Here is a 26,341-nt window from a genome sequence, read left to right on the forward strand (position 1 = left end):
AATTTCTTATAAAAGCTTGAAGTTTTCCATAAAATCTTATTTGTTTATCTTATTTAATTGTTACTCGAAGTGCAGTTTTTAAGTTCGTACAGAAGGTGCTAAAGAATTCAATATTATGGTAGGTGGAAAAATAAGCCACATATAAATAGTATTTAAGAATTCAATCCTTTACTAAAAAAATATAAAATTTCATATAAAGTATGCCAGCTTTTCTTCAAAATGCTTGTGTCATCATCACATATTTGATTGAAGATTACCGCTTCCATTGAAAGGTGGTAATTTATCATGATCTATACAAATGAAATAAAAACCAATTTTTAAAATAATATCCAAAGTATAGAAACATGAAAGATAACAGATCTGAAGTATAGAAACTAATGATGGTGATTTTCATAACCATATTAAATAGTACAGGAGTTATTAACCTATGGGTTGCAGCACAAACTTGGGTCGCAAAGACTTCCGAGAAGGGTCACATAAACCCTCTTACAGCCGAGTATTCTTGAGCTATGGGTCACGATGGAAACTTTATTTGCAATGTTTTTCCAAAATGAATTGTACAAATCTACTTTGAACCAGATATTCTTGCACTATGGGTCACGATCCAAACTTGATTCATAATGGCTTTGAAATAGGTCTTACAATACACTCTTAAAACCCAGAGATGTTTGAGCTATGGGTCATGACCCAAAGTTTATTCACAGTGACATTCAAAATGGGCTCTAAAAACCCTCTTGTAACAGAAGTATTCTTGAGCAATAAAATTGATCTCATGACAAAAATTTTATTCCAAAATGGGTTATAAAAATCTTACAGCCTGGGATTCTTGAGCTATAAGTCACGATCCAAACTTTATTTGAAGGGGCTTACTAGGTGAGTCATTTGAATCCACTTACAGCCTGTTATACAAATGCCACAACAGACAAAATACCCAACGAGGAGGCTGATGCCCATAAAAGATATGGATGTCGAATATATATCTAAACTACGTATATCAAAAATACAGCAACCCAATAAGAGCAATAAAAAACCACTAATTATGATAAAATATAAATATACTGCCCATAAAAAATTATGGTTGTTTCATCAAGGTATGGATGGCTTTTTGATTTATTCCAATATGTTTATTGTATTTCTTTTTAAACGTGTCAATCATGTTAGAATTCACGCCCTTCCCCTGGAGGCAAGCTATTCCATTTATTCACAACCCTATTAGAGAAAAACTCCCTGTGACACCACAACCTAGAATTATCCCTTACCAATTCTAGTAATACCCACTTAAACAGAATTGGAACATGGGCAAATGAATGGAGCATGACGTTTAGCATTGACAAGTGCATGATCTCTTATTTTGGTTCAAACAACCCATGTTTCTCTTACGAGTTGAATGGTATCACTATTTTAGATGCAACTAGGGTCACCGATTTGGGAATTCTCATTGATGAGTGGCTTCGGTTTTCTGAACATTGTTCAGTGGTGGTCAAAAAAGCGATTAGAATGCTCAGTTTCATTTTGAAAAAGGTCTCTTCGTGTTCTTCTAAAATCATTCTTCTGCTTTTTTGAGGCTTACTTCGTCCTAGACTGGAGTATGCTGCATGGTTTTGGAGACCATACCTACAGAGGGACGTAAGTTTCGTTGAAGGGGTGCAGAGTAGAGCTACGTGTCCTTGTTAGCACACTGGGCTTGAGTTATGAAGAAAAATTTCATTTTTTGAATATGTTTACACATTGAAAGGATACAGATGTCAGGAGGCCTCATTAAGACGACACTGCCTGGAACATTTTGTTCCTGTTACATTGGCCCCAGGTACGTTTCACACATGACATCTCACCTGCCTTGAATGTATGAGTGACTGACTGTGTGAATGGCAATATAAGTGGATGAGTGACCAAGTGAGTGTGAAATCGAGTGTAGAAGTGCGTTAGTGAACATACAAATGATTGAGTGACAGAATGACTGACCACACGAGAGACTATCTGTGAGTGTGCAATTGACTGTATAGTGCCCAAGTGAGTGATTGAATGTATGAGTGATCAAATGAGTGGACGAGTGAGTGACAGTATGAGTATCCAAGTGAGTGACCAAGTGATTGACCACAAGAGTGACTGAATGATACACTGTATGTGAGCAATGAAGTGACTCACCATATGAGTGACCAAGTGATTAACCATATGAATGTCCACATGAGTGGTTGCTTGTATGAGTTCCAGAGTGAGCGACTGAGTGAATTCACTGTATGAGTGACCAAGTGGGTGTCCATATTAGTTACCAATGTGAGTGATTGATTATATGAGTCACCAAGTAAATGATCATATGATTGAGTGACTGACCACATAGGTGACCAAGTGAGTGATGAGTGACCATATTTGAGCAACCAAGTGAGTGACAGTGTGAGTGACCATATGGTTGACTAAGTGAGTGGTTGAGTGTCTGCAAAGTTGATCCCTTTCTCATCCCCCTCTTATAGGTGGTTACATAGTACTTTAATCAGCACTAAGAATTTTGAATTTGCAGTGAAGCATAAAATAATTTTTTCCAAATTTACGTTGCTGCAAAATTTCTCAACATAAGCTAAAGTATAACAGTCCTGAAGAAAAACATTAAAATCCCTCAAAGTTCCCTGCTTCCTACGTACGGTAATTCATTTGTGACAGCAAAAAAATTTTGCCACATACTCACCTAACATTACACAAGGGGCAAAATGGGACTGAATATCCAACTCACGTAGTTGCTCAGTTGGTCACTCATACAGTCATTCACTTGATGACTCATGTGATCTGATCACTTACTTGGTCCTTCACTTTGTTACTCCTGTTGTTATTCCTATGGTCACTCATACGCTCAGGGCAGGTGAAATGCCAGTGGATAAATGTCCAACTTAATCATTCATGCAGTCACTCGTACCATCATTCATATTATGTTCACTCATACAGTCATTCACACCATCGCTCATATGGTCAGGACAGGTGAAATGTCAGGGAGTAAATTTCCAACTCACTTGATCACACATACACAGTCACTTATTTCGTCACTCATACCATCATTAATATGCTTGCTCATATGGTCAGGGCAGGTGAAATGGGGAGGAGTAAATTTCTAATTTTTTCTCTCTCACGCATACACATGGGCAATCACTTAGTCACTCATACCATCATTCATATGGTCACACTTGATCACTGATAGGGTCCCAGAATACCCACAAAGCAGAATATGCCAAAATCTGTGACATACGTTGCAGAACAATCTGGAAGAATTTTAAGAAAAATGTAGAAAACACTATTATGGGAATTTTTACTACAGATCACATTTCCAGTCAACCGAGGGCTTTTTGCACAACAATTCAAAACATTCTACTTTGGGGACTCGTATGGTCACTCAAAACGGACAGGGCAGGCAAAATATCAGGGGGGTAAATGTCCAACTCCCTTGATCACTGATAGGGTCACTCATATGGTCAGGGTAGGCAAAATGTCATGGGTCCAACTTACTTGATCACTCATACAGTCACTCACTTGTTCACTCATACAGTCACTCACTTGTTCACTCATACAGTCACTCACTTGTTCACTCGTACAATCATTCATATGTTCACTCATATAGTCAGGACCGGCAAAATGTCCAACTCACTTGATCACTGATAGGGTCACTCATATGATCACTGATAGGGTCACTCATATGATCACTCACTTGGACAATCATACAGTTAGGGTAGGAAAAATGTCATGGGTAAATGTCCAACTCACTTGATCACTCACACCATCATTCATATGGTCAGGGCAGGCAAAAATGTCAAGGGATAGATTTCCAATTCACTTGATCATTCATAGGGTCACCCATACAGTCAGGGTAGGCAAAATGTCACGGGTAAATGTCAAAATTACTTGATCACTCACTTCATCATTTGTACCATCATTCATATGGTCACTGATATGGCAGGGCAGGTAAAATGTCAGGATAAATGTCCAACTCACTTGATCACTGATAGCATCACTCAATTAGTCACTCATATGGTCAGGCAGGCAAAATATCAGAGGCAAAATTTCCGGGGGCCAAATGTAGCGGCAACAAAACATGCTAAGGGCGAGATGCCAGGGACAAAGTTTCTGTGAACCAGTATATACTACCCCTAGCAAAAAGTTTTCTGATCATATACAGCAGCGGTCAACCAGTGCTCCATGTGCACTCTCTAGGGGCTCTGCGGATGCTCCAGAAAAATACAAAAAAACAGTAAATTAAAAAAAAAAAATTATAAATATGTTCGAATAACAAAAATCAGTAACTGATGAGTAATTAAAAAATAGGCCTATGGGGCTCCACCATAGAATTGTTTTACTAAAAAGGGCTCTGCTCTCAAAAAAGGTTGAGAACTGCTGATATACAGAAACACTAGTGTAGCGACCTCTACTTGAACTTTCACCGATTGCGGAAAAATTATGATGTCGCACTTCGCAATTTTCTGATGCGAATATTTTGTTACCTAGCAACGCAAGTTGCGATAAAAAATCGAATGTTTTTCTTCGCAGTCGGCAAGCAACCATTGTCATGTGATGTCTTTCATTTTTATGTGTCCGTACCAAATTAAACATGTATTATATAAAACCTTCTGATTGTTATTATATTTAATAATGGAGCTCAACAACCGGTCCTACAGATAGGCGCCTACACACCGGTGCCCTGCATCGGTCCCTAAACTGGGTGCCTAAACTGGCGACGCCGGACGTGATTTCGAACAGCGCCGTGATTTCGAACAGCGCCATGATTTCGAACAGCAAGCTTCTCAAGGTAAGCGAGTAATCGTTTCCTCCGTTCCAAATGGACAATCCGCCGAATGTCGATCGCGTCGCTATAAAGCCGCCTCCATTTTGGAGAAACAATCCAAACTTGTGGTTTATCCAACTAGAAGCACAATTCTCGATCGCAGCGATAACTGCCGATGCTACGAAGTTCAACCATACTATCGCTGGTATCGATGCCGATATTTTATCGACAGTCCAAGATTTAGTTCTAGAACCTCCCCAGCAGAATAAATACGACGCGCTGAAGACACGATTGATTCAGGTTTACGCGGAGAGCGAATCATCGAAAATCCGTACGCTACTGCAAGGTTTAGAACTAGGAGATCAAAAACCATCGCATCTGCTTGCCAGAATGCGTGAGCTTGCCGGACGTAACTTTAGTGATGACTTGCTGAAATCGTTGTGGTTAGCGCGACTCCCCGCTAACGTCCAAGCTATACTAGCTGCTTCGAGCGAAGGGCTTCCACAACTCGCTTCGATGGCAGATAAAATCGCTGAGTTGGCCATTCCAAATATCTGTTCAGCATCCGGTCGACCTGAGAACGCAATCAGCCAATCACTGGAGCAACAAGTCGCAGCTCTGACCAAAGAGTTGAGTGAGCTGAAGGCCGCTATTCACACTTCACAGCGACAGCCTAGACCTCGATTCCGTCATCGCGAACGGTATTCTCGCTCGCGATCCCACAGCCGAGCCCAATACAAACAAGCTAAAAATGGCTTCTGCTTCTATCACACCAGTTTCGGAGCTCAGGCTAAGAAATGTCAACAGCCCTGCTCCTTCAAAACCTCACCGGGAAACTAATAAGGCAGTCGTCCACCGGCCAAGGCCACGGCTGCCAATTCGTCGACAGAGTCATACTGGCCGATCCTTCCACCAACTGGACTTTTTTGATCGACACGGGCGCTGATGTGTCAGTCGTCCCGCGAACTGTCGTCAATACCCACAAGAAACCCGAGAAGTTGATTCTTACAGCCGCCAATGGTTCCTCTATCTCAACTTACGGTACCAAACTTCTAACATTGAATTTGAACCTCCGAAGGACATTTGCTTGGCCGTTCATCATAGCCGACGTAACCCAACCAATTATTGGTGTAGATTTTCTATCGCATTTCAATCTGTTAGTCGATAGCAAACATCATCGCCTCATCGATGGAACGACCTTGCTATCTGCCACTTGTTCCATTGCAAGAAATATCGCAGCTCCATCTTTTTGCTTGAACGGTATCGACCTATTATCATCGCCATATCGGGATATAGTCAAAGAGTTTCCTGATATTCTCCGTCCACACATCCAAAATAATAGAATTAAAGAGCACAATATCAAGCACTTCATTGAGACTACAGGTCCACCAGTTTTTGCCCGACCTCGACGGCTTTCCACGGAAAAGTTGAAAGTTGCGCGAAAAGAGTTCGAGTTCATGATGCAACAAGGACTTTGTCAGCCTTCGAAGAGCAGTTGGTCTAGTCCACTCCATCTAGTGCCAAAGAAATCTGGCGACTGGAGACCGTGTGGAGACTATAGAGCACTAAACAAAATCACAGTTCCTGATCGTTACCCGATTCCTTTCCTCACAGATTGCTCGCACATTCTCCACGGAACGACAATATATTCCTCAATCGACCTGATTAGAGCGTATCAACAAATTCCAGTGCACGAGCCGGATATTCCAAAAACAGCAATTACTACACCGTTTGGACTCTTCAAATTTCCGTATATGACCTTTGGATTACGCAATGCAGCGCAGACCTTCCAGAGATTCATGAATACGATCCTACAAGGATTGGAATTCGTATTCTGTTATTTAGACGATATCCTGGTAGCTTCTCCAGACGAGCAAACTCATCTCCAACACTTACGTGAAGTATTCAGTCGACTTGACGAATACGGACTGTGCATAAATGTGCCAAAATGCATATTTGGCGTCCCGACCATCAAATTCTTGGGATATGAAATTAGCAAGAATGGACTCAAACCGTTATCCGCCAAAGTAGATGTCATCAAGAACTTTATGCAACCCACTTCCGCCACTTCCTTGCGCCGATTTCTGGGCATGTTGAATTTTTACCACCGGTTCATACCTAAGTGTGCGGACCTGCAGCGACCACTCACCGCTATGTTAGCAGGTCATACGAAAAACAGCCGGAAACCACTCAATTGGACTCAACAAGCTTCACAAGCCTTCGCTGATGTCAAGGAAGCGCTATGCAACGCCACTTTGCTCGTTCATCCAAAGCCAAATGCGCACATTTCTCTCGTAGCAGATGCATCGGACAATGCCATCGGTGCAGTGTTACAGCAAGAGCATGACGGTGTGATCCAACCCCTCAGTTTTTTCTCTCGCACACTCTCCCAGTCTCAAGTAAAATACAGTGCGTATGACAGAGAACTTCTAGCTATTTATAGCGCAGTTAAACATTTCAAATGCCAGCTAGAAGGACGTCATTTTACCATTTATAGTGACCATCGTCCATTGATGTATGCCTTCAAACAAGACCCGAACAAAGCTTCGCCTCGACAACTACGGCAATTAAATTATATCGCAGAATTTACTACTGATATCAGGTATATTCCCGGACCAAACAATGTAGTTGCTGACACTTTGTCACGCATCGCAACTATTGCTTCTCCATCACCAATCGACTACGATGCGATTGCCGACTCTCAATGTGACGATGAATTACGTGAACTCCAACAAAGCTCATCATTGAAAATCGTCAAACTGCGTTTGCCGGACAGTAATATAACGAAGCACTTGTTTTGTGACATTTCTACGGGACACATTCGTCCTTATATTCCAGAATCACACAGAAGACAAGCTTTTGAATCACTCCATACGCTTTCTCATTCAGGTATCAAAGCTACTACCAAGTTGGTTTCTCAACGCTTCATCTGGCGCAACATCAAAAAAGATTGTCAGGCGTGGACTAGAGCATGCATTGCATGCCAACGTTCTAAAGTTCACCGACACACTCGTTGCGCTCTGGCCGAATTCAAAGTACCAAACAATAGATTTCAACACATCAATCTCGACATAGTTGGCCCATTGCCATTATGCCAAGGCTCACGGTACCTCCTAACGATAATAGACAGATATTCCAGATGGATCGAAGCCACACCTATGTCAGACCAAACTGCCGAAACAGTCGCCAAAGCCCTAATTGCGACCTGGTTTGCCAGATTTGGCATACCACAGAAGATTACCACAGACCAAGGAAGACAGTTTGAGAGTCATCTTTTCCAAACCTTAAGCAGATACCTCGGATTCCAACATCACAAGACGAACGCATATCATCCTCAGGCGAATGGACTCATCGAGAGACAACACCGATCTCTGAAAGCTGCCCTAAGATGCCGAATCCAATCCCATGCAGCTTGGGTTGAAGCTCTTCCATTAGCACTACTAGGCCTGAGATCCGCAGTGAAAGAAGATTTAGGATGCTCCTCCGCCGAAATCCTCTACGGATCACCATTGCAACTGCCTGGCGAGTACTTCTCCGCAATACCAGACGTCAAACAATCCGATTTCGTCCATCAACTTCAAAAACTAATGCGTCCAATGAAACCCATACCTACAACAACTCACGGATCTACGCCAACATATGTTCCTACATGTCTACAATCCGCATCTCATGTCTTCCTGCGTAACGATGCACCACACTCTGCCTTGCAACCAACATATCAAGGCCCATTTCTGGTCAAAGATCGACGAGATAAATTCTTCGACATCGACTTCAACGGGACATCCAGGAGAATCTCCATCGATCGGTTGATCCCAGCTTTCTTAAGTGACCAGCATACCCAAGTGCCTTCGACGTCACCCGTCCATCCAAGTACAGTACCAGCAACTGTGACTCGTTCCGGTCGTCATGTCCACTTCCCCGACAGATACTCGACCACGACATTTCGTTGACACTAGGGGGGGAGTGTGTAGCGACCTCTACTTGAACTTTCACCGATTGCGGAAAAATTATGACGTCGCACTTCGCAATTTTCTGATGCGAATATTTTGTTACCTAGCAACGCAAGTTGCGATAAAAAATCGAATGTTTTTCTTCGCAATCGGCAAGCAACCATTGTCATGTGATGTCTTTCATTTTTATGTGTCCGTACCAAATTAAACATGTATTATATAAAACCTTCTGATTGTTATTATATTTAATAATGGAGCTCAACAACCGGTCCTACAGATAGGCGCCTACACACCGGTGCCCTGCATCGGTCCCTAAACTGGGTGCCTAAACTAGCAATATCACGTTTAAAATATCAAAAACTAAAACAAAAAAAAAACAACTTTTCCTTTCAGTGAAACTTCTTTATGAAAACGATCATTATAAATACTGAATAAATGAAAAAAATTATACATTTATTCCAATGTGAACTTGAAAATCAATTTATGAATTGTCAACACACAGGAAAAAAGTGTTCGATCAACACATATGTGGGAAATATGTTCTCACCACTGTTTTAAAAAAAATTGTTGGCTCACAATATGTAAATAAAATAATTTTGCTCAGGGTGACCAGACAATGTATAAAAAATGAATGCAACAAGGTTTTCATCATTATAACTTTTTCTGAAGCGCTTAGAGATGGAAAAGATTTCTTTCTGATGATCTCAAAAGCTGATAATTTTCATGTTCAAAGCAGGAATTCCTCAAAGGGAGGTTTGTTTAACTGAGGTACTGTGAGGTATCTTTGGAAAAACATCAAGAGGGACTGACAGTGTTGAGAATTTGCATCTGGCTCATTTCCAGGGGCAGATCTATGGGGTGATCGCACCCCCAAGCAAAATGCGATAACTCATGAAATTTTCAGAACTTTTATATGATAATATTGCAACAACAAATTAAAGAACTAATTCAAGAAAACTGATTAAAAAAACGGGTAAAACTGGGAAATTTTTTCAAAAAGTCGGGATGGAAAAAAAAACAGAAAGTGGGATTGTCATGGAAAATATGGGACAACATGCTGAGACTAATTTTTTAGCGATTTTTTGTAAGTCACCCCCCTCTCAACAGTGAGCTCTAGATCTACCCCTGCTCGTCTCACACCTGGAATCGCAAAGATGGTAGAAAACTCATTGCACGTAACAAGAAGAATCATTGTGCCACCCTGAAACACCTGAATGCAGAGTGAGCAAAGTATAAGGTTTGTATCTGTAACCATACTTTAAGCAATCTTTCACAAGAAGAGAAATTTAGGTACTGCAAATAAAAATCTAAACCTCATTCAAATTGGCAGCAGATGAGATCTCGATTGCAAAGGTGTAAAAAATCATGTCAGCTGGATAATGGATGAGTGGAAGATGTTTCAACTGACTTTACAATGAAGAGTCAAGAATCAGCTTGAACACTGAAGATGTCTATAATAAATTTGTATGGAGAACAGGAGAAACGCTTAATGATGAATTCATTGATAAGAAAAAGAATAAAGTTTGTTTTGTCATTCATTTAATTTTGGACATGCATAACAGCCAACAAATCAAAAACTTTGCATCGTGAAGCATACTGGGATTTCAGAAGTTCTACATTATAGAAAATTTTTTCATTCCAAGTGTCTATAAATGGCTTTGGGATTCAACAAACTTTACATTACAAGATGAAGAAGCACCTTGCTATCGCAGCAAAAGTCCTATGATATTTTTCCAAAGATAGCTCACTAGAGCGCAGTTAAACAATCCTGCAACTTCCCTTTGAGCAACTCTGTCCTTCCAACATGTTAAAATTATAAGCTTTTGAGATCAGAAAAATATCTTTTGTGAGCCATCTTTTAGCGCTTCAGAAAAAGTTATAATGATAAAAACCCTATTGCGTAAATTTTTTATGAATTGCCTGGTTATGTTGCAATTGTGCAAACATTATTTCACTTACATATTTCGAGCCAATATATATATATATTTTTTTAAACAGCAAATCAAACACCTATTTCCCACCAAAGTGCTGATCGACCACTTTTTCCTGCATGATCCCAGTTCATTAACTCATTTTCAAGGTCACATTGTTATAAATTTATAATTTTTTCTCTATTTAGAATAGAATGGTTTCACTGAAATTTCTTTTTCATTTAACTTTATAAATTTTAAATGTATTATTGCTAGTATTTCTGTATAAGATAGAACACTTTTTGCCAGGTGTAGTAGTTAGCTATATAAGCTATTTACAATAAAATTTTGTAAAAGTGTTCGTACATTGCTCTCAAGTCATAAAAAGCTAGCAGAAAATGTCAAGAATCACTTTGATATCTGTTTCCCTGATGCCAACAAGATATCTCATACTAATCTAATTGGAAGAAATACTAATAAGTTACTTTCTGCTGCAAATTTATGATGCTCAAGGTTATCTGAAATTCAAATTTTCTTTAAAAAATATTAATCTTAGATTTTCATTGCTAATGATGAAAAAAGATGGGAAAATGAGAAGATAGCATATTTGAAAAACAATGTCTGAATTTTGATAAAGCATTTGTTTTAAGAACAATGAAGTCAAAATTACAATCACTGATAAAGGAATAAAATTTCTTCAGCATTTACCCGGAATTTTCCAGAATAGAGGACTGTATAGTCTTCCACCTGCATCAACAGCTAATGTTTCTCCTGATATAAAAGATGCCCCAGGTGATAGCAAGAAACACACTGCAGATGAAACCTATTGAAAATGTGTTTAAAAAAAAAATTATTTCATTCGCTCTCTAGTAAAAATAACTGTAGAGTTTTGTTAATTTTCAACTGTAGAGTTTTGTTAATTTTCAACTGTAGAGTTTTGTTAATTTTCAACTGTAGAGTTTTGTTAATTTTCAACTGTAGAGTTTTGTTAATTTTCAACTGTAGAGTTTTGTTAATTTTCAACTGTAGAGTTTTATTAATTTTTAACTGTATTGTTTTGTAGAGCTTCATAATTTAGATCATGAAGCTATTTGGCAAAAACTGATAAAAACTAAGTAAAAATATGAAATTTGTTTAATAAATAATATTGAATCAAATTGAATAACTAATAAAATTGATATACATAATAATAAATAAATAAAATTGAATAACTAATGTAGATTAGTAAGCAATAATTTAATATGCCACCTTACTGGGCATTCTCAGCCACCTCGTTGGGCATTTTGCCTGCTGTGTAGCCTTGTATTTGTATAAACAGGGTGGCAACTATCAACCACCCAATAATTACATTCCTTGTGAAAAACTGATATGGGAAAGTGTTTTCAGTTTTTGGATACAACCCATAGTTAATGAGTTATAACGCTTTAAAAAATTGATGTCACTTCAAAATCCTGCCAAACTCACCAAACGTATAACTTGGCGTTATTTTAAACTGAACAATGATATAATCCGAAGAAATTGAGAAAGTAAACCCCAGTTTCTTTTCCCTCTTTTGTTGTGTATTTACGATTTTCTAAGATTGCAGAGTTTTTGAGTTCATCTGTAAGATTAAAAAAACTACTGCTGCCCCCCAAAATTCTGAAATTTTTCTCAAATGTGTTACTCACCATGTGTTAGTAAAATGAAAATCAGATTTAGAAGTTAACCTAAGTATTTTTTAAAATAAATATTGAAAATTCTCAGATTTTTTAAATTTATACATTTTTTCAAACTTTAAAATTCATAAAATTCTAACAGATGATCAGATATCAAAGTTTGAGGTTCATCTCACTAAAACATGCTGTATAAATATTTCTACAAAATTTCAGAATTTTTGGTGTAGTTCATATCTTAAACGGATGAGCTGAAAAACTGCAATTTGTGAAAATTGCGTTAAAAGCGTTTTTTCTTGTTCACATTTACGCTATAATTCATAACTTTTTAACATTATTTTGAAGGGAAAAAAAACAAATTAACGCGATGACACAAATTTTTTTGCATTTGAAAGCTTCAGCCGACCACCATTGTGGGGACGGTGGGGTTCGAAGCCGGGTCCCCATGATGCAAGTTCGTCACTATCACCACAGCAGCTATGAATGTGTTTATGCAACAGTAGGCCCCTACTCAAAACCATATTTATTACAATAGACAGTAGAGACATGGCTTTCATTTTGAAAATTGAGAGCTGGGGGAAAGGACTAAGAATGATTTTTCGGAAACAAATTAAGAAACTAAATACATACAATAGTGGTGCCTAGAGCAGCAATATCTTGAAGTCTGTCTCTGCTAATATAAATATGCCTCCTTTGCTGACATGACGAGCACAATTATTTTCAATTGGTAATTTTTTTTTTGGCACAGTTTGACCTAATTGGTCCTTGCACTACAAAAATCAAAATCTAATCCAATAAATATGCCCCAGAATAAACCATCATCTCAAAAAATGACCAAGTTCTGTGTGAATCATGCAAGCTGGAATAAATTTCAAAGTAGTCCAAATGCTTTGCGTGAAAAGGTAAAGTAAAAAATTTATTAATATTCCAGCATGATAAAAATCTATTGCAGTCAAAAGGAAATGAAAAATCTTCATTGCAACATGCAGAAATCAGTATGAAAATGTGATGTGACTCAATGAATAATCAATAAAAAATATCTGAAACCACTGGTTATTTTAAATATGTCAATTCATAAAATGACTAGTTTGATTGAAAGTTTCTGATTGAATCATTGTTATTATTTTACTGTTTTTAGAAGTTACCTTTGTCGAGGTACCATTTTCACATCCTTCATTAAAGCATTTTACGTGTAAAATGAATGCAATGAAATTTTAAAATAACTTTACAAAGATTGCACTTTTCCATTGATCAACATGTAATCTGATTAAAATGACAACGTATAAAAATTATCGCGTAGTAAACACAACACACTGTATGCACAATTGTCTCAAAAAATTTGACTTGATATTGAAAGAGAAGAAATTGCTACATTTTGGTGAAAAAGTGTTGATTTGGTTAAAAAAATTTTCAAGTAGATCTCGTTTAACTAACACTTTACAGATCTGATAAATTTTCCAATATAGTGGATGAAACTAACACGTAATCACACATAAGCTACATGTAACAACAAGGTTATACTGCCACACTACATTGACAGAAAAGCGCAAATCGTGAAAGAAGGCTGAACTAGGCTTTTAATGGGATTGAATATTTCAGTTCATTTTCAAGAAGTGGCAACCCGCTGCTGGCAAAAAAATTTACTTTCAGTGGGTGTTTGGCATGTAACTGACCATTAGAAAAATGATGTCACAAAAATTCAAAGCATCATAACTCATTAAATATTTGTGAGATCCTAAATGAAAAACTTTTCCATATTAGTTTTTCACAAGGAATCATGTATGTAATTATTTGGCAGTCGATAGTTATCACCCTGTATATATGTAACTGATTATTTATCATAAATCATTCACTACAGTTCAGAACCTCAATTAATAGAGTAAAGGTGAAAATACAATGTAAAAAAACTAATAGATGTTAAGCCTGGTGATAATATATCAGATGTGCTATAGTAGTAAAATGAAAATGCCTTCATGGCTGTGAGGTAATGAATTACCCTACACTCGTCTTTTAGGGGCAGTTAGTGTCTTTGTAAGATCACCTGCCTCTAACAGGTGACGGTAATGAAGTCACTGCTGTTGCTTCTTTGTGAAAAACAAGTGTGTGAGATAATACACCATCACATATAAATGTGTGATGCAATCACACACACTAAAGATAGAGCATCAGAATGTAGCCCAGGGTTAGAAAATGTGGTATGGAAAAGAAATTTTGGCTACTGTATCTAAGTAACAGATAATTTATATGAAAAAAATTATACTTAGGCTCCTTTGGGCTATTTTTTAAAAAAACACTTTGTTGAAACCAACATCACTTAAATCAAACAATCCTGCTAACATCATCCCCATAACAGATAGTATTGAATACCTAAAAATACGGCGACTAAAAGTTCAAAATTTTTCCCAGTCCAAAGTAAGACAAGATCTGCAACCTAACTTTTACATATGTCTCACAAACAGCCTTCCGTTTTCATGATAAATTTTACTCCCAGTTTTACACATAGAAACACAAAAAACATTATTTAATTCTTTTCTTGAAACAAAGGATTTCACTCTGCTAATGCCAAACAGGGCTGTTCTGGACGCACAATAAATGACCAATCTCAGCAATTCAAGTCAAATCACATGGGCAGAGATACAAGGAGTTATCGTGGTTGGGGGGGGGGGGCAACCTCCCAACATCAGAGGTGTATGCAGGCGACATAATTTATGTACATGCAAATATGTATTGATATCATTATCATAGTGCTCCCCCTCCAAACCTCCTAGTCTATCTCTGCTTATGCAGAGTCTGTCTAAAAATGGTAGCATTTATTCATGATTCAGTTGGTCAAAGCTATCAGTAATATAGCTTTGATATTGTTCTGTTCACTGCAGTGAGTTTCATCTGATATCTCATGAGATGATGTTAGGTACTGGTCGATAATTAAACTCATCACACCCTTTTCCCAAGGAAATCTAATCAAAGAATTTTACTTTTTTTGTATGTTATTTTTACAATCATTTTTAATGCATCGTGTCATAAACCACCCACTATTTTAAATATCTACCTTATTTGCCGGCATATAAGACATCTCCTTTTTGGAAATAGGTCTAAAAAACTGGATGTACAGTAAAACTCCTCTAAACAAACACCACTCAGATGCGGTCATCCCTCTTTTATGGCCAAATAATAATTTCCTGTTGTATTATAAAAATATGCAATTCGAACCCCTGATTAACGGTCACCCCTCTTTTACGGACAAGTTTTTTGTTCCACTGGTGAGTGCAAAAGAAAGGTTTAACTGTATTTTATACAGCGATTTGATGGAGTGCGCAAGATATGTATAAAAAAGGTGTCTTAGGTACTGGAAAATGAGGTTCATTACATTTTTTGCACACACAAGTTTCATTAACAAAAATATTTAATAAAATTTTCAAATTTGAGTATGTTAGAAATATAAGTTAAAATCAATTATTTTTGAGAATAATTACACAAAATAGAAATTGATAAATAAAAAAATATAATAAAATAGTAAAATTAGAAAGAAAAATTTCACGAAGTTTGTAAATATATATAATAATACTTGTGTAATACATATACACACTATTTATTTACTATGTATAAATAACAATCATAAAATGTGGGAGACAATTTTTAGGTTTAGATAAATTGCTAAAATTTATTACCTCAGCAGGCAGTCCAAGTCTTTGAGATGGAATATGAGGTTTTACTGCACTGAATACATTGACACCATAGTTTTTTTCTGCTGTCTCAGAATAAATTGAGCTGCCCTAAAGTGATAATTCAATTATTTAAATATTGTCGGCAACAGACATCATTCAAAGAACTCAAACATTAATTAATCACCATTTTAACTATTTTTATGGTAACATAAAAACTATAAAAGGAGTGACAAAAACATGAAGAGTATGGTATTGAAGATTAAAGCATGATTAGACAAAATAAATAAAAAAAAATTTCAAACATGGTGTTCTGTTAATGGACCGACAAACTCAGAGGGTTGTTAGTAGGCATCAAGAGGAACAAAAATTGCAGTGGAGTATGGTATTGCAAACCATGTTGAGAGGGTGAAAATCTCAAAAAATGCATGCAGGCTCTGAGTTCAGAGATGTGGATGTCAGTTGATCGCTGAATGTGTTTGTGGGTTCACTCACCATATCTGACGTAAGCAGCATTGGAAAATGCATGCGCTGGGGTAGTCGTCCACGCTGCGGACAATGTAAATTAGCGCTGTTGTAGTAGTAAGCATGTGTAGCAGTTAGTTGTCTGTTTCAATGAGTATCGTGATGGCCGACTAAACAAACGAGAAATACACTGATATGCATCTGATTTACGCAGATGGCAATGGGTGCTTACTAACAGCAATGAGGCATTGTCTACACCATACTACTTTTGCCACGATCTATCAACTACTACGGGAGACAGGGATCTTCCTCCCAGTACGGCATGATGCAGGGAGCCTGCGCAATGCACACACTCCTCAAATGGAATCAAATAAATCTTTTCGTAGTTGTTATTGTACTTTTTGCTGTTACAGAGTGATGTCAAAACCTGCATGTGTTTTTTGAGATTTTCACCCTCTCAATGTGGTTTGCAACACCCTGTTTCCATTGCAATTTTTGTTCCTCTTGATGCCTACTAACAACCCTGAGTTTGTCGGTCCATAAACAGAACACCCTGTATGTATTTCAAACTATGCCTTAGAGCTAAGGAAATTATACCCTTGAATCAAAGAATTGAATTGTAGTTGAATTATAGACCAAAATTTGGAACATATATTTTCAATAAAAATATTTTAAAAATTTCCAAGTTAATTTTTTTGGCAAAATTGTGATTGAATGTTAGTAAATCTTGATTTAATTGCCTTGGATTAACTATATATAGTTATGCAAAGTTAAACCATAGCAGGTAACAACTATGGCTGGAGTATGTATATTGGTTTACCTTTTCCCATTAATATATTTACAGTCTTCCAGTAAAGAACAAAAAAGTAGTCTACACAAAGTTATTGAAAAATAATCTACTGGAATTCAAAAGAATATCATAACTCTCATATGTCTGTAGACAGAATATACAATATAATGAACTGATTGAAACCCACTGTGTGTGATAATTTTGATATTAAATATTATTGTAGTTTTATTTTATAGAAATAATGATAGTAATCTTTGTCAGTAATTCTCAGTAATCTTTGAAAATGACGTAAAGCAATACATCATTGCTAATAAAAAAAAAGAACACTATGGCGGGATTATAAAAAGCCAAAAACCGATTTTAAAAATAAATCGTTTTGAAACTATAGACCAGCGGTTCTCAACCGGTGCTCCATGTGACCTCCCAGGGGCTCCGCGGCCGCTCGAGGAAATAAAAAAAAAACCAGTAAATTTGAAAAAAATAATTATATTTTTGAATAATGAAAATAAGTAATTTTGATGAAAAAATAAAAAATAGGCCTCTGAGGTTCTGCCATAGAAATTATATACCAGAAAGGGCTCCCTGGGGCGAAAAAGGTGAAGAACTACTGCTATAGACAAACCTGTACCTTTATTTACCAGCTATCAAATGAAAACAAATTTTTGAGAAAAACTTACTTTAAGATTTGAATAAGCTCTGATGAATTCAAATTTTCTTCTGCAAAATTGACTGCAACTTAATACGTTTTATAAAAGTTTAGATCAAATTTACAGAATATTTTTCAATGAGTATTTCAAGCGTATATTCAAAAACCTACACCAAATAAGAATATTTTGAAACTCACAAAATATCACACAGTGCAAACTTGGTAGCATTGATTCAATCATCACCACAAATGATCAAGTGATATGACAGCATTATGGCTTTAAAAACTAGAGTTTTGATTCCATCTGATCAGTATTAAACATATAGCTAAAAATCATGTATATTAATGTGTAATCTATGATTAATTTTCTTTGAAATGAAACTTATCTATGTTTGTGCAATTCGAATGCCAAAAAATACAAATATACAGAAGCATTCTAACAGTACCAGAATGTATGTAAGAAGCAAACTTACAGGAGCTACTGCATTAACACGTACTCCATTTTCTGCCCACTCAATAGCTAATGTTTTTGTTAAATTGTCCAGACCGCTTCTAGCTGCTCCAGAATGACTATTAAAAGGAAATTTATGGAGATTGTACAATATTATTTGATGAAAATACAGAATATTACAAGTGGTGGCTCGGTAACCAAAGTTACACTATGCCTTTTCTCTTTTTGTGGCACACCATTCATAGGTTTTATAAATATCAGCACCAACTTTAAAAGCTAAAATACCATCAAGTATTATAGATCTTTAGAAATTATCTCACTGGATTAAATATTCAGTTGCTTAAGTACAGTAAGCAACATGTCCTTTAACTTATTATTTACCTGTGCAGACCTGTTGTTACTTTCGGCACAGAATTTTTACATCTGTGCAAGACAAAACAAAATGCTCCCATATACAATGAGAATTTTCTGAGTGACAGAAACTCTGTATGTGTAGAAACATGTTGGTTGCGCAGTTTTGCAAATTAGAGGGGACATTGACAGTAATTACTTGGTAATTAACTCTTTCATGTACAGGCTTTTGGCAATGACGTTTAGTGATGTACATTTGAAGTACACATTGGCGTAAGCAAAAGGGGGTTTGGGTTTCTAACCCCCCTTGAGCCAAGATTATAGTGTTATTTTGCAGGAAAAAATGTAAATCCCCACCTAGAAGGGAAAAAAATCTGAACACCCCCTCCCCCTCGAGAAAATTCTGTAGTACCAGCAATATGTCTCAAACTTTTATTATTAATACATAGGAAATGACAAAAAAAGGATGAGTGGAGCAAGTTTTTCATTCTTTCTCTCCCCCCCCCCCCACCACCACCACTCTTTCCCTGTATATCTAATACACTTTTTTACTTGACAAACTGCAGTGAGGCAGAAAAAGGAAAAAATAATAATGCTAAGGCAAAGGAAAAGAATTCAATTCCCTTTACAGGGCTACAAATGAAGAGGCCCAAGAGAAAGTGGGACTTTCACTCAAGAAAGAGCTTGAATGTACATTATATTTCCAAAAGCCAGTCTTTTTTTAGATACACATTTTTTCAAATTTCTAGAAAAATACTGGGTAAATTGTTCTGAAATTTCAGTCGTGTGAACCCTATGTTGGCACTCACAATTTCCAGTGAAATTCCAGTCACGAGTGCATTAAGGGAACCAACAAAAAATTAAACAAAAAAAGGATCTTTGATCAACCCTGTATGATAAAAACTGCAAATGATCTGTAACTTCCATAAAATATTGCAATAACTTCATGCAATACACGTGTGCATTTTCGTGAGAATAGCATGTATGTTCATGAAAAAATTCCAAAATAAAAATTCCAATTTTTATTGAGTTTTTTTTTTTCTTGCTCATAATATGCATTGTTTTTAATAAACTCACAGAAAATCTGGCACTGTACATGAGATACCATGTACAGAAATTTAGAGAATCTGATAGTTTCTTATTCAATGAGACATGGGTATTTTTAGTAAATAATTTTTAATTGTGCATCTGCAGAAAATATGTATTTTATTTTTTTCATAATTTGGTTGCCAGATTAGATATATAACGCAACCTGTATGAAAATTTCAGTTGAATTTCATGAAAATTCAGAAAGATATACGCGATATCGTTACCTGTAATTTAAGTTACTGGCTGGGAGTACCTGAAAACCCAAAAAAATAAAATATTACAAAATTAAAGTGAAAAATATGAAATGGTAAAACTTCAAGTCATTGGCTATAATTTGAGATCAAATTTATTTTGAAAATTAAACTTTGAATTTTTCATGTCAAAAATGTAGAATGTACATTTTTTAGGGAATGACCCATATACCAGACTTTACCATGCTCTACTGCATCACTAATAGGAGCTGACTGATCCAATATGAATATATATATGGAATCAGAATATCTCAGTGAATATTGCATTGGAAACGTGGAATTCTTTTTTTGTTAGCATCAGGAGAGACAGGGCAACAACTTTCTAATTCGGTTTTTGAGGACAGGGTGCCAGTGTGAAAAATTAACATTTTTATTTTAATAACTATACAACCCCTTGCAATATGAATGACTTATCTGAGGTCTAAACACATTTTTTGGATACTTTTTCTAATTGGAGGTATGCCTTGAGGATCAATGATTCACCATTAAAATACCATGTACCGTTACCTATGCACCCTGGCAGGATAAGTATTGAGATCATTATCATGTCCCAGCCCTTCAAATCTATCTCAGCATATGTACATAATGGGAATTTTTTTTTTTTGGTCTTAGCATCTGACTTGAATAATCACATTATCAATATGTCTGCTGAGCAACATGTGGAGAAGTGCCAGGCAAATGCTGAGAGAGACCCTATCATCACCATTCATTGGTCTCACAGGAGGAAGAGCTTGGGAAAATTTGTCTGTTAGGCCAGGATTACACTATAAAAGTTTGATAAAAGTTCTTTTATAAAACTTAAAACACAACTAATAAGTGTATCAGTTATATTCGAACAGGCAATGTAATCAACAGGCTCATTGATTGTTTTTCAAGTTTTACAAAAGATATTTTACCAAACTTTTGCAGTGTAATCCGTCTTTACTCTGAAATCAAGTAAAAGTTCATGAGAGTTGCAGTTCATAAAAGTGTGAAGAAGTATCCTTCTGAGGAGATTTTCCAAGTATGTCTGGAAGAGTATTGGGAGAGGGAAGACTGTAATCACAGGACAGTACGAGTGATAATCCGTAACTCATTCTATGGAGTGAAGGATTTTATGCTTTGCCGGTGACATATATATATATATATAAATGTAATTTTACTCAATGAATTCATTTTTGCATACATATGTATACAATGTATGTGTATACATCGTATGGATAGCGGAGAGTGGCATCATCCTCGAATACATTGTATATTATTTTTTCCACCTACAGCTTATATCTCCAGCACTTTATGTACCTAAATCACCACCATCATGGTTGTTACAGTTAAATGATATTTTGTTTATTCCCCCTCCCTTTTTTTTTCCTCTTTTGTTTTTTCCCCTATAATTATTTTATATTGTTTGTTTATCTCATTTATACTTAATATTCATCAATTTATGTATGTATTAAATATCCAGTATTCGCCTTTCCTGGCTCCTTAGGTGCGATTCCTTCAATTGAACATGTATTTTTTTATGCTTGAATAAATGAAATGACAAATGATGATCTGCAAAATGATTTGGGAAAAAGTGAGTGAGGCATCTATTCCTATTCGCAGTTCCTTTAATAAGAAAGGGCGGAGACGACTACTTCACCAAACACCTACTCTGACCAAATCACTATATTGCAATTTACTGCCATTAATGAGTTGGGCTGGAAACGAAGGTACCATCCATTGGTGGCCCCCTCAAGCTCGTTATGTAAGAAAATATTTTATTTATATTCTCCGCTGGGTTTGAACCTGGGACCGTGACTGCAACATTCATGGTGATAGATGAGCATCTCACCACCACACTTCTTGGGCAGGGAGCAGAGAAGACTAGGGCCAGTTCTGGACACTTTGCAAGTGAAAGCAAATGATACTTTAGGGATGAAAAATTGACCCTCCCTTTCAGTTGCTTCCCTAAAATATCACCCCTGAAAAATCTGCCCCGTTCAGTTGCCACCTTCTGTGACTGAGTAGCTCACAGGATTCAAGATCTGGCCCTGGAGAAAACTTACTAAGGATATGGCGAAAAACTCAAAATTTAATTATCAAGTAATAACACATGAGAGTTTGAATCAGAGCAGAAGCTGATACCAGGGCCGTCTTAAGATAATCATGGGCCCCCGGGCCAAGTGATTTTTCTGAGGCCCTACGAGGAATTCTTGAAAACTTTAACCAGATCTCATTTTTGTGAGGCCGTTTCTTCGATTGAGGCCCGGGTAGGCCCATGCCTTAAGACGGCACTGGCTGATACTCAACCCTATATTCAGGTGTTCAGTATTATCAAAAAAAAAAAAAAAAATTGACAAGTTGTAGAAGCTGGTTTTGTATTTACTACATGATAAATAATTTCTCCTTGGGATAAAAAATACAGTGCATTGTTTAATATGGTGAGGTGGAGTTTTGCTGTCTTCTCTGCACACAGGGCAGAGCTACTGTGTCTATACAGATTCAGCTGTATAGTCACAGTTACGCAGTGCTGTCTTAACACATGGGCCCACCCGGGCGTCTCAAGAGAAAATGGGCCTCACAAAAATGAGATGTGAAAATTTTCTAGAATTTACCAGGTAGGGCCTCAGAAAAACCACTTGGCCCGGGGGGGCCATGATACTCTTAAGACGGCCTTGCAGTTACGTATATGTTTCAGTAGATTAGCATGATCAGTAATGGTTTGTATACCCTGTTCAATTTATTTCCTGTTCAGTGAAATTAGTTTTTGGCTATATTGGGTCAAGTTTCCAAGCGTAGTTTGGCTTGTCTCTAGTCATGCTTCAAGTTCCACACATTGCTGATGAAGCTTATTCTCTATCCATTGACATTTTCTTTAATGGTTGATATGGAAATGGGATAGAAAGGTTAAACTGTGTGACAGGAACCCCAAGTCATATGGTCAGGGATTTTAATAAAATACAGGTAGGCCCCCCTACTCTCTCCTTTAAAAATAGCACTCCTTGTTTTCCAAAAAGTAGGTCATAATTTCAGTTCATCTTTCCATTAGATTTATTGTTTAAATCAGTTGGAAAAAAATTACAGATGTTAATGGTGAAAAAAAACCAGCACAACTAGATCAAAATCAGTGAAAAAGTTATTCACCTAGCATGAATTTAACAAAAAGGCTTTTTTAATGACTAGCGACCAATTTCAGAAATGATTTAAAGATTTAATGTGTACTGGCAAATGGAAAAAAGCCAATTTTTACATATCCATTCTAAAATGTTTTTATTGTTAAGTTTATATAAAATGTTAGAAAGCACAAGTTTCAATTTGCAAATGAAAGTTGATCTCCTTTATATCGTACAGATGATTAACAAAGACTGCAAACTATTTGAGCAAAACAGGCATTAAGCATAGTCAAAAAAATTTTTACAATGATGCAAATTGCAGAACAGTAAAATAAATGGCAGCTAACATCACTTCTCAGTGCTATGTGAATCAAGCAGTAACTGTACTATATTCCACTTACCTCATCATTGGAACACCTCGATAGAAATCCATTAAAATGTTGACAATAACGCCTCCATTATTTTTCATCCATTGAATGTAGACTGAAAACAAAGCACATTTAGTTTTCTCCATTTAAACAAGAATTGAATTTGTATGTGTATAATAGTCAAATAAAATGAAAATAATTTATTCACACATATCATAATTACCTTCTTTAGACATAAGGAAAGGACCTTTCAAATTTGTTTCAACTACAGCATCCCAACCTTTGCTACTGATATCTGCAGCTGCAGACATGAATTGCCCTCCACCATTGTTCACAAGGTAGTCAACTTTCCCGTGTAATCTTAAGGTTTCTTTAATTAAAATTTTAACCTGAAAATACAAAAAAATGAACTTTACAGTACTTTTATAAACAGCAACTTAAAACAAAGCACAAAAAAATTTATAAATGTATATATAAGTCTACAAAACAAAGTTTGTAAATACTTTGATAGAACTCAAAAATCCGAGGTTGCTTATGCAGTTTAAAATAATACTTTGAAGAAATAAAAAAAGATACCTGATCTTCATTGCGTATATTGCAAACTATGCTATTTATTTGTGGAAAAGCATTAATACATTTTGACTTGAGTTCTTCTACAGCTTCTAATAGCTTTTCTTCTTTCCGAGAAGAAATGACAACTTTACATCCTGTGTTGGAAATATAAAAAAATATTAGGTGAAATAATGTAATAGAAACAAAAATTTAGATTGAAAGACTATCTAGACCAGTGCTTCCCAATGGTCCAAGAGGGCGGTAGAAGCTATGGGTTTAGCACAGGATCCTATGGCTTGACTTGAGTTGGGGGCGATGGAGCAAAAAGTTAGGGAAATTAATGATCTAGACACTTTTTTTGTACATATTACAGTCAATACTCTAAGGTTGGTCCCTTTCGCGAATCGACACTTTAAGTGGATGAGAAACTGACAATTGAATGATCCGAAAATGTGCCTCGGGCCACTTGAATGATCTGTAAATGTGCAGCGAGTAGCTTAAGTGATCTGGGAATATGTCATGGGCAGTGGGGGATTAAAGTCGATCGAGGCCCCGGGAGCAAAAGAATATTGGGTCCCTTAAATTAAATTAGAAAAAAGTATGAAGTTTGGGTGTTTTGGGGCCACCCTTAAAAGTCGTGGCACCGGGCGCGCCGACAGTTACATCCGCCTCTGGGCCACTCAAGTGATGTGGAATTGCAATGCTGGTTATTCAAGTGCCAGTTCATTTTTACACGATTAGGTTTGAGGTCGCGGTCCACATCAGGTGACTCTGAAGCCTACATTTATTCCGCGGGTCATGGTTCGAGCATGTATGATCTACAGTTAGGTATATCTCAGTTCCTTAGGATCTACAGGAGTCTATGGTAATTCTAACAACTTTAGCTTTTGATAAAGTACCTAAATGAAGCAATTCTGTAGCTATAGCTTTTCCGATTCCAGTGCCACCTCCAGTGACAATCGCAACCTTATTCAAAAACAAATCTTTCTTAAAGACGCTCATCATAGAGGAAGACATTGTGTTTGTTTACATCAGTTAAAGGATGTGGGCCGTTCAAATCAGCTGATAGCATGAGCTTATGTTATTACAACGCTTAGAAATTCTAAGTTTTTATATTTTTGACATTATCAGCCAATCAGAATTAGGCTACTGTGACGTTATAGAAACATCACCGTATGTGTAAAGTGTACCTCCTGCTGTTACGTTTGGCAACTTATCGCCAAACACCAGCGTCTATTAACGATTTCGCTTTTATTTTGTCATTACGTCTCGTTTGCTCACACTATAATATTACAATGATATAATTTAACAATACTATAACGATCATAATAATAATAATATATATTATATAATAATAATTATATTGACATGCAATAAATACAGTGGCTTGCCGAAACACAATTTCTATGTTTGGTTTTCTAATGAATCTATTAGCATTATGAATCGATAAATGATAGCAGGGCCCAGCTTCGCCTGGGCGTTCGCTTTGCGAGCCGTTACTATTGTCAACTTGATGCAACTGAACCACATTTGGATTAAATCAGAAAAAAAATGAAAACATTTTTTAGTGATTCAATAAACGATAACTTATTATACGGGGCGGCCTCCCCCATTGTATCGCCAAGTTCGCTGTTTGGGAACACCCCCCCCCCCTCCCATTCATTCCCGTGCATCTGACAATTGGTGGCGAATTATAATATAATAAATCATATTTATCCCGTGCAACGGTTAAAAGAAAAAAAATTAAATGTAATAAGAAATTAAACTTTTCAAACGAAGATGTTAGAAAAAAAAAAATTAGATGATTGCGAAGGGACTCGAACTCATAACCTTCGCTTTGAGCATCCCGTGAACTTCCCACTGTATCAATCCTGTTTGTCGAGTTGAAGTTAAATTTAGAATATCCATTATTAAATGTCGCTAGGAAATATGGTGGCGCCAAATGGATCAAAAGTTACGGTAGCCTCGCGGTCTACTGTGACGTTTCTATGACGTCACTACTGTGACGTTTCTATGACGTCACAGTTGCTTGACTCTGATTGGCTGGTAATGTCAAGATCATCAGAATTTCTAAGCGCTACAGTTAAGACGCCTTCATAATTAAACATATCCGTATAAAGATATTTCTATTTCACTAAATTATTTATTATTTTAGTGTTATGCACTAGTAATTTCATCCCCTTCCTTCATATCGAATATTCCTTTGCATCCATTTCATAACATAATTAAAGTTACGTATCTGGAGTAAAAACAGAATTACAAATACTGTATAAACGCTTCAGCTGTAATGAAAGGATGACATTTTCATGAATAAATCTTCCAAGTATGCCCAAAATATTCGGATTTTACATTTACGTAATTCAAAAAAGTA

At 36.5% G+C, this 26,341-nt stretch overlaps 1 protein-coding gene across 1 annotated transcript; it reads right to left on the minus strand.

Moving 5' to 3' along the window:
- Positions 1 to 151: 151 nt before the first annotated feature.
- Positions 152 to 25,080, minus strand: LOC149085267 (peroxisomal trans-2-enoyl-CoA reductase-like). The gene is made up of 8 exons (XM_089233179.1): positions 24,870 to 25,080; positions 23,995 to 24,125; positions 23,642 to 23,807; positions 23,452 to 23,533; positions 18,308 to 18,404; positions 15,940 to 16,044; positions 11,328 to 11,442; positions 152 to 290 (listed from the first exon to the last, which is right to left on the minus strand). Exons 1-8 carry the CDS (start codon positions 24,985 to 24,987, stop codon positions 235 to 237), a joined length of 870 nt encoding a protein of 289 aa, XP_089089305.1. The 5' UTR covers positions 24,988 to 25,080; the 3' UTR covers positions 152 to 234.
- Between the last annotated feature and the right edge of the window lie 1,261 nt (positions 25,081 to 26,341).

This window comes from Pholcus phalangioides, unplaced genomic scaffold (genome assembly GCF_987345545.1).
Source record: "Pholcus phalangioides strain wild (caught in Gottingen) unplaced genomic scaffold, Ppha-v1.0 ptg000007l_1, whole genome shotgun sequence".
NCBI classification, from domain to species: domain Eukaryota; kingdom Metazoa; phylum Arthropoda; class Arachnida; order Araneae; family Pholcidae; genus Pholcus; species Pholcus phalangioides.

Coding starts and splice junctions, on each gene's coding strand:
- LOC149085267 (XM_089233179.1), bottom strand. CDS start 24,987: ATGTCTTCCTCTATGATGAGCGTCTTTAAGAAAGATTTGTTTTTGAAT. Junction 24,126..24,869: donor TACAGAATTGCTTCATTTAG/GTACTTTATCAA, acceptor TTTCCAACACAG/GATGTAAAGTTGTCATTTCT. Junction 18,405..23,451: donor CGAGGTGTTCCAATGATGAG/GTAAGTGGAATA, acceptor TCCTTTTAATAG/TCATTCTGGAGCAGCTAGAA.